Raw genomic sequence first — 9,178 nt, forward strand, 5'->3', positions numbered from 1 at the left:
AACTTCCGGCCTAGATTTGATCCTGAATCTGCAGGGCTCCCAGAGGCCTGAAAAATACTTCAAGGGTTCCTCCAGGGTCAAAAAGTTGAGAAAGGCTGGTTCAGAGCATATAAGCTCTGGGCTTTGGGTAGAAAGATGGACAGGGTTACCTGAGCACCAGTTAGCTAAGACAGCCTCAGAATAATTTTCGAATTAGAAATGATGGAGAAATTGGTGAATGAAGACTTCTCCAAGATCCATATGTTCTTATCTCTTTGGGGACTGCTGGTTCTAGGAGACTGATTGGATGGATTTTAACTTAAGAGAGGAGAAATCTGTGCCGCTTAACCATTTGTAATTGAAATGAGTGCTTTGAAAATTAGGTCTTTTCAGACAATGCTGCTTAATCTAATCTCTGTCTTGAGGTGGGGAGAACACTGAAATATTGGCAGTGGTAAATCAAGATTTATGGTCATTGGGGGATTGTGGGTGGTAAAGAATCCATCTAAGATTTTAAATCCTGTTGTTGATTTTTGGACAATACTAACAGATGGTGCCGAATTCTACCTGTGTTGAGAGCTGCCATCCTGGACACAGCATGCTTATTCAGCAGGGAAAACAAATCTGTTGCTATGATTGTATTCCGTGCCCCTCAGGGAGGATCTCAACTCAAAAGGGTAAGTGAAGTAACTCTGAGCTTCTTAGGAGAACATCCAGAGATTTTCAATTTTGTACTAGCGGAGTATCTTTTTCCCTTACCTACATCTAGTGACTTTATTACCATTCGGTTCTTGAATGGTAAAATCAAAGGTTATCCTTATCTTGATTCAGTTTTTTTGAATGGGTTTTGTAGAATTCAAAACTTGTTTTTCTCCTTCAGGTACTGTATAGGAGGAGGAAGGAGTATTAGGTATGTTCACCGCCTTGGGTTGGCAAGCAAACAAATAAATAAAACAAAGTGTGGATAATATTTATACAAACTATGAATACTGAATTTTTGCTTGTGATCTTCAGATGTGGATGGATGTGAGCTGTGCCCAGAAGACCAGTATCCTAACACGAATCAGCACAAATGTATTCCCAAAGTAATGACTTTCCTGTCCTATGAAGATGGCCTGGGAGCAGCTCTGACATCTTTGGCTCTTCTCCTTTCCATGGCCACAGTCGTTGTGATGGGAATCTTCAGGTTACGCTCAAACACTCCCATTGTCAAGGCCAACAACTGGAGCATCACGTGTATCCTGCTCTCCTCTCTGCTCCTATGTTTCCTCTGCTCTTTCTTCTTCATAGGAAGACCCAGGAAGATGACCTGCCTTTTAAGGCAAGCTGTGTTTGGCATCACCTTCTCCATTGCTGTTTCCTGCATACTGGCCAAAACGATCACTGTGGTTCTGGCCTTTGTGGCTACCAAACCAGGGAATAAGATGAGGAAGTGGGTGGGAAGGAGGATAGCAATCTTGGTCATGGTGGTTTGTTCTTTGATTCAGATTTGCATCTGTGCTGTTTGGTTGGTGAACAAGCCCCCCTTTCCAGAATTAGAGAAGCATTCCCAAGTGGGCGAGATCCTAGTGCAGTGCCATGAAGGCTCAGATGTCATGTTCTACGTTGTGCTGGGCTACCTGGGTCTTCTGGCCATTGTCAGCTTCACGGTGGCTTTCTTTGCCAGGAAACTGCCTGACAGTTTCAATGAAGCCAAGTTCATCACTTTCAGCATGTTGGTGTTTTGCAGCGTTTGGTTGTCCTTCATCCCCACCTACCTGAGCACAAAGGGAAAATCCATGGTAGCCGTGGAGATCTTCTCCATCTTAGCCTCTGCTTTTGGTTTATTGAGTTGTATTTTCCTTCCCAAGTGCTACATTATTCTAATGAGGCCTGAATTAAATAAGAAGGAGCAATTGGTAAGGAAAAGGAATGATTGATACTGCATGAGAAGCCAGGAGTAGCATGTGGTAGCTCTAAAATAGAAAAATACGATTGTTCCTGTGGCTGAAAAGGGCCATCCCTGAATGATTCAGAGTGAAGATTGGCCCATTTGTTAGGTGCACAGTTTAGAATGGTTGAATGCTAACTGTTTGCTTTTTGCTAAAATCTTCATGATTCATCCATCTATGTAGCTATCTATCTTTCTAACTATCTCATTATAGATAATTACTGAATATTTGACATTAATAAATGTTTGACCTTAGTTATTTCAGAAGAAGAAGAGAAGTGTGAACCTATTTGCCTGATCACAATCCATCAGAAAGTAATCTCTTTCTTCCTTGTATTGAAAAGCTTTCTTTAACTCACCCCCATATTACTGAGAATATTAGAAGGTCATTGTAGATTCTCTACTCCCATGTGAAGAACTTGCTTGTAGCTGCATAAATAAACATTGTGGCGCTCAATGGCCCACTCTAAGAAGACAGTCCATTTTAACCATATTGCTCCTATACAAAATCCCAATATGTGATCAGTTCTTCCTTCACATTATCTTAGATAGCTCTCAGTCATAGAGCATTGGAGTTAAATCCTAGATGTATCATTTCACTGGAACTGATGGACAGAATCAAACATTTTGGATACAACCAGCCTGTATGAAGTATTTGATCTCCAGGCCAGAGGGTTTTTTTTTTCTTTAAAGCATCATATCTCAGGTTCAGTTTATTCATATAGTTAACTAAGGGATCTCAGAGAAGTCTGAGAATTCAAAACATTCATTAAATAGAGAATAGAATGTGAGTAATTTGAAGCAAGGAGGAGGATGTTTTGCTTGCCCTAACGAAGGCCATCTTTTCTCCTGCACTGTACTATGCCATTTACTTGCATACACATTTTTTTTCTGTATGCAAGTAAATACTCATTTTTTTTCTCCTTACAATTCTTGGGCCGCACTTTGATTAAAATAAGTTATTCTTTGTTTAAGACAATATTGGAAGATTTTGGAAAAACAGAAAAAAAATGATGAAACAGAGAATGTTTATTAAGTAAACAGCAAAGAGAGAGAAACAGTGATATTTTTCTGCTTTTCTCATGTATCAATCTTCCTCTCTAATCAATTTCTGTTACCTTTATATGGGTCTCTACTGCTTTCTTGTACTTTTAATCACCCTCCTTTCTTAATGTCACCCCATCCCTTAGCGGGCTCTGCCCTCAATCCTAGGCTCATCCTCTCCTTCCCTTTGTCTTTATTTATTTATTTATTTATTTATTTATTTATTTATTTATTTATTTATTTATTTATCAATCATGTTTATATGCTGCTCATCTCACAGAAACCTGACTCTGGGCGGTGTACAATAAAACTATAAAAAACAATTATTACAAAAATACTCTAAAATTAAAACATAAATATTATTACTATAAAAAAAAACTAAAAAGGGTGGAGACACCATAGATGTTACACACAATGTGGCCACCTCACTAAATCTTCATTTCCATGAAACCCCCAAGTGTGTTGACATAACGAAGTTTTAAGGGTCTTCCCTTGAAGGACAGAAGATGTCAAAGAAGGGGCCAGTCTTACCTGGAGGGGATGATGTTCTACAGGGTGGGCACCATGGCAGAAAAAGCCTGTCTCCTGGGTCCCACCAAACATAGTTCCTTAAGAGATGGGACCTGGAGCATGCCTTTTCTGCCAGACATGATGGGACAGGTGGAAGTAATCGGGAAGAGGTGATCCCTCAAGTAACCCAGCCCCATGCCATGAAGGGCTTTAAAGGTCAAAACCAGCACCTTGAATTGGACTCAGAAGCAAACTGGCAGCCAATGCAACTTGTGGAGAAGAGGTGTAATGTGTGCTGTTCTAGAGGCACAATAACTGCCTGCGCTGCTGCATTTTGTACTAGCTGAAGCTTCTGGATATTCCTCAAGGGCAGTGCCATGAAGAGCGCATTACAATAGTCCACCCAGGAGGTGATCATGGCATGAGTGACCATGAGCAGAGCCTCCTGATGAAGGTATGGGCACAACTGATGCACAACTTGAAGCTGTACAAAGGGCCTCCTAGCCATGACTGCCACCTGCTCTTCAAGGTGAAGACCCCCCAAGTTGTGCACCAGGTCTGTCTGGGGCAGTGCAGTGCAACCCCATTCAGTAGCAAGGATGGTATAGTCCCAGAACAAGAAGGCCCCAAACCCAGAGCCACTCAGTCTTACTAAGGTTCAGTTGAAGCCTGTAGTTCCCCATCCAGTTCCCCACAGCCTCCAGACAATGGGATAGGACATCAACAGTCTCTCTTAATTCACCATGGGCAGAGATGTATAATTGGATATCATCAGCATACTGATGATTCCTCACTCCATGGTGACGGATGAACTCACCCAGCAGCTTCATGCAGATGTTGAATAGGAGCGGAGAGAGTACTGAACCCTGTGGCACCCCACAAAATAGGGGCTGAGGGCAGGATCTCTCCCCCTCAATCACCACTGACTGGTATTGATCCCGTAGAAAGGAGGAGAACCAGCATCATACCACACTGCCCACCCGCAATCCCTGGAGCTGGTCTAGAAGGAGACCCTGGTTGATGGTATTGAAGGCTGCTGAGAGGTCAAGCAGAGCAAGGGTGGATGCACAAACCCCATCCCATTCCTGCCAGAGGTCATCAAAAAGCACGACAAATGCCATTTCTGTCCTATACCCAGGCCTGAATCCTGACTGAAAGGGATCCAGATAATACGCTTCATCCAGAGATCTCTAAAGCTGCTGTGCGACGACCATCTCCACCACCTTCCCCCAAAAGGGGAGGGTAGATACTGAACAAAATTTGTAGTTCATGATATAGGGATATTGCAAGGGTTTGCAAATGGCAACATAGAAGTCGTATGTCATGACACAAAGAAGACAACGTTCAGTGTCACCAAAGAGAAGGAAGAAACACATTTGACATCCACACCCCCAAAATGATATAGTCTGGTTCTCTGATAATAAGTTCACTAGCATCTTTGGGCTGATAGATGGGGTGTAGCCAATTTCCAGAAAGGACAAGTTCCAGAGGAAGAAGTACATTGGGGAGTGAAGGTTAGGACTGAGAATGATGTGGATCAAAATCAGGCTGTTGCCCATCAAGGCCATGAAGTAGAACATTAGAACCAGGCAAAACAGAAGTTCTCACCTACTCTGGAAGTCTGAGAAGCCCAGCAGGACAATCTTGGTCAAGCAGGTCTGGTTGTCTTTTTTTATGGTATCATCCAGTTCAAAGCTTGAGAACATAAGAGAAATGTTTGGAAAGGAACTGAAGAATGAATTCAAACAATTATTAACAACTAAACACATTTCTCATACTAGAGACCTCTATATTGCTTCCTGTATATTTACTCAGAAATAGCACCTTTGATTAAGTTCTTAATAGGAGACTTTCCTTAATAGGAAAGGGAGACCACAGTTTTAATGTAGTGTCATGTGCAACTTTTGTGTGATTACATCATCTTAGTGAATCACACAACCATTCTAGGACCTTTTCTCAGAATTGATTTCTCAGAATGTTCAGTCCTCAAACTGTCAATATGGCCCCTCAAGTTTATGTTTGATTTGTTTGGTATGGTCTCTAATAAGTTCTGTTATTATTGCAAGGATACTGTCAGTAATGATAATTAAATAAAAATCAGGTTTATTTTTACTGATGTATTTATTTATTTAATTTTTATCCCTCCTTTATTATTTTTATAAATAACTCAAGGCGGCAAACATACTTAATACTCCTTCCTCCTCCTATTCTCCCCACAACCACCCTGTGAGTTGAGTTGGGCTGAGAGAGAGAGGGACTGGCCCAAGGTCACTCAGCCGGCTTTCATGCCTAAGGCGGGACTAGAACTCACAGACTCCTGGTTTCTAGCCCGGCACCGTAACCACTAGACCAAACTACGTATTTTTCATATCTGAAATTGTGCACTGACATTCTAGCTGGAAATTCTGAAATCCTAATGTAGTGGGAGGATTGCAGACTGGAGAAAACTGATTTAGACCAACGGCAGCTTAGTTTTCTATTAAATGTAATTTGCTTTCATTGTTTACCATCATTCATCAGCCATTCCTGTTACATAAAGAATGGCCTTTTCCACCTAGACAGAACATCAACATTTCAGGCATGGTCCGTACCAGGCTCAAAAGAATTAAATATTAACCCTAACAACAACAATAGCAACACCAAACCCTGACAATAAAACTCTCTTAATGTTCCACTAAATATTATTTAAAAACCAACCTTCTTTTCATGAAGTTCCAGAACGGGAGGTACCAACTCACCAAACCTGTCCCTTGTTAAATTACAAGGTAATTACTGTGTTTCAGCAAGAGATTCGCCAGCATTTCAAATAAAAACAGATTTATTAAAGATGGGAAAAGCTTTAGGCAACGATAACAGAAGGCCATATATGCATCCCAAGAGATAATTAATTCTGAATCATACTATATTTTATTAAATTTAGACAAAGATGGGCTAATTCCCAATCTGACCAGCTCCCTATCCAGATGTTCCCAGTATCCATTGGCAGCAACATTTCCTGGGTATTTCAAAGCAAGAAGTAGAAGAAATGCCATATGCAGTAAGTACGGCATCAAACCACACTGTTTGAGATTCAGATGACGTGAGCATCAGGTGGTACGGAAAGAATGTGAATGGGACTGAAATCAACTGGCATTTCTAGAGCTCAGGGAAGAGGAGAGATGTTACAATGGTGCTCTGCCCAAAGATTTTCCATGTGCTTATGGATCCCCCTGGCAGGAAATGTAGGGACAATGTCAGTTATGATATGGTAGGCATTAACTTTGACACTACAATTCCTATAAGAGCAGCCAGCACCCCAAATGGTCAGGCAGTCATGTAAACTGTAAACCAAAATATCTAGCATCTGAGGGCACGAGGTTTCCTCGCTCTTCTGGAAGGAATGCTTCCCCCAGGATCCAGGTTGTCCTCTGGTGTCCATTCACCAAATCCCCAGGATGAATCCTCGTGTTTCCGTCATGAGGCCTTGTTAGAGAAAAAGTCTTCCAGTCTCTCTGGAATTTCAGATCCTCTAGGAATCCAGTGGTTCCTTTGGATCATTGATGTTGGCTGATGTAAACAGCCTACATAATATCAATTATTTTTTTCCAGAGGAAAGAATACATGAAGACTCATCTAGGGCAGGGGAATCTTCAGGACCATCTCTAGGCAGAGAATATTAGAGCATTTCCAGTTTTCCTTAAGGAGAAATACCCCCTCTATATAAAAAACATCAGAAAACGATTCACAAAGTAAGATTGATACCTTGTAATTACCAAGGTCATGTTGGGTGGGATGGTTCCTCCTGGTCTGCAACTTCATGAAAAGGAGTTTTACTTTTAATTGAAGTTTGGTGGTATATTAAGGGAGTTTTATTGTCAAATTTTCACTTTGAGTTTAGTACGGTTATGAACGGTTTTTAATTCAAGGGACATCTGTAAACATGAAGATAATTCTTACTGAATTCTTACTATGGACAGAATGCTTGCAACAATAAACAAGCAAAATAAATAAACAAAGAAGGCAGCATGTTGCAAACATCTCTGTCCCCTGATCTCCAGAGGCCATATTTAAATACTGGGCACTGAAAATTCTGACAAATCAATTAGGGTAACTTCAGCCTGGTCATTTGTGCCACAAGTGAGAACTCTGGGTTGATTTGTTTGATGAGCCATTTGTTTGTTTTCCTGGTGTTCTCAGAAGTGTTCTGCAACACCAAGTTCAAAAGCTCCAATACTCTTCCCATCCTGCTTCTTCAAAACCCAAATGGTAAAAAACCATTGTATAATGCCTTATTTCATACTCCTGTTGTATTCCCAAGGTGCTATCTGGATGAAATCATGAGAAAAGACAACTGGACCTGCTTGACCGAGATCGTCCTGCTGGGCTTCTCAGATTTCAAGATGATAGAAGAACTTTTGTTTTGTCTGGTCCTAATGTTCTATGTCATGGCCTTGATGGGCAACAGCCTGATTTTGACCCTCACTATTGTCAGTCCCACCCTTCACACCCCAATGTACTTCTTCCTCTGGAACTTGTCCTTTTTGGAAATTGGCTACACCTCGACCATCAGCCCAAAGATTCTAGTGAATTTGTTAACAGAGAAACCGAGTATATCCCTTTGCGGTTGTGGGTTTCAATTGTGTTTCTTTGTTCTCTTTAGTGTCACTGAGTGTTGTCTTCTTTGTGTCATGGCATATGACCACTATGTTGCCATTTGCAAACGTTTGCAGTACCCATATATCATGAACTATAAGGAGTGTGCTAAGCTTGCTGCCACCTCATGGACCTTTGGGATTTTGATGGGTTTGGGGCACTCCATTTCAATCTTTACTCTTCCCTTCTGTGGGTTGAATAGAATTCGCCATTTCTTCTGTGATCTTATGCCAGTTCTAAGGCTGGCTTCCACCAATACCTACAAATATGAAGTAGCCAATGCCATACTAACTGTGGTTTTTGTCCTGGTACCCCTTTTACTCATCCTCTATTCCTACATCCTTATCATCTCCACTGTTCTCATGATGCCAGTGGCCAGGAATCGGCACAAAGCATTTTCCACCTGTTCCTCACATCTAATTGTTGTCTTCCTTTACTATGGAGCCATCACTGCTACCCACATTCGTCCCAATTTGGCTTCTTCCTTGGATAGGAACAGGTTCCTTGCCCTGCTCTACACGGTAGTGACCCCAGCCTTGAATCCCATCATTTACAGCTTGAGGAATGAAGAGATAAAAGCTGCTTTCAAGAAATCGGTAGCAAGGAAACGAATCTTCTTTATGTAATCATACAATTGCATGAACTGTTTTCATCCCTTCATCAGATTACAAGTCAATGCAAGGAGCTTGAGACCATACAGGTCATCTGCAAGAACAATGCACGGATGTCAACCTCTTCTCTGATTGAGGAACAGGGGGCTCTTGGTCCATTGGGGTTGTAGAAGGATTTCTTAGGGTTACATTTGAATCAGAGAGCAGGGCACAAGCACATTGAAGTGTAAGTTGATTTACTGACAGCACTGGATGAAAAGGCAGGCATGAAGAGGCATGGGGTTAAAGTCTTATTCAGATTAGAATAGACATGTGACTGGATACAGCAACAACTTATTTCCTTGGATGGAACATAGTGAGGTCCATGAGGTAATTAGTGTGTAACTATGAAGCAATGGGGAAGACTATGAAGATAGTTTTTGAAAAAACAAAGAGGCAATATTCTATGAACATCGTTTCTGTGTAGGGAGTT

The 9,178-nt window shown here is 41.4% G+C and overlaps 2 protein-coding genes across 2 annotated transcripts; both read left to right on the forward strand.

The window, feature by feature from the left end:
* The first annotated feature begins 577 nt into the window (after positions 1-577).
* Positions 578-1,898, forward strand: LOC134496809 (vomeronasal type-2 receptor 26-like). Its single transcript, XM_063302522.1, has 2 exons — positions 578-656; positions 994-1,898. The coding sequence occupies exons 1-2, from the start codon at positions 578-580 to the stop codon at positions 1,896-1,898; spliced, it is 984 nt and encodes a 327-aa protein (XP_063158592.1).
* Positions 1,899-7,779: 5,881 nt separating this feature from the next.
* Positions 7,780-8,721, forward strand: LOC134496810 (olfactory receptor 10AG1-like). Its single transcript, XM_063302523.1, has one exon. The coding sequence runs from the start codon at positions 7,780-7,782 to the stop codon at positions 8,719-8,721; it is 942 nt and encodes a 313-aa protein (XP_063158593.1).
* Positions 8,722-9,178: the final 457 nt, after the last annotated feature.

This window comes from Candoia aspera, chromosome 4 (genome assembly GCF_035149785.1).
Source record: "Candoia aspera isolate rCanAsp1 chromosome 4, rCanAsp1.hap2, whole genome shotgun sequence".
Classification (NCBI taxonomy): Eukaryota; Metazoa; Chordata; class Lepidosauria; order Squamata; family Boidae; genus Candoia; species Candoia aspera.

Excerpts from the sequence above, each read along its gene's own strand:
- LOC134496809 (XM_063302522.1), top strand. The coding sequence starts at position 578 with ATGCTTATTCAGCAGGGAAAACAAATCTGTTGCTATGATTGTATTCCG. Across the intron at positions 657-993 it reads GAGGATCTCAACTCAAAAGG|ATGTGGATGGATGTGAGCTG; the intron begins GTAAGTGAAGTA and ends TGTGATCTTCAG.
- LOC134496810 (XM_063302523.1), top strand. The coding sequence starts at position 7,780 with ATGAGAAAAGACAACTGGACCTGCTTGACCGAGATCGTCCTGCTGGGC.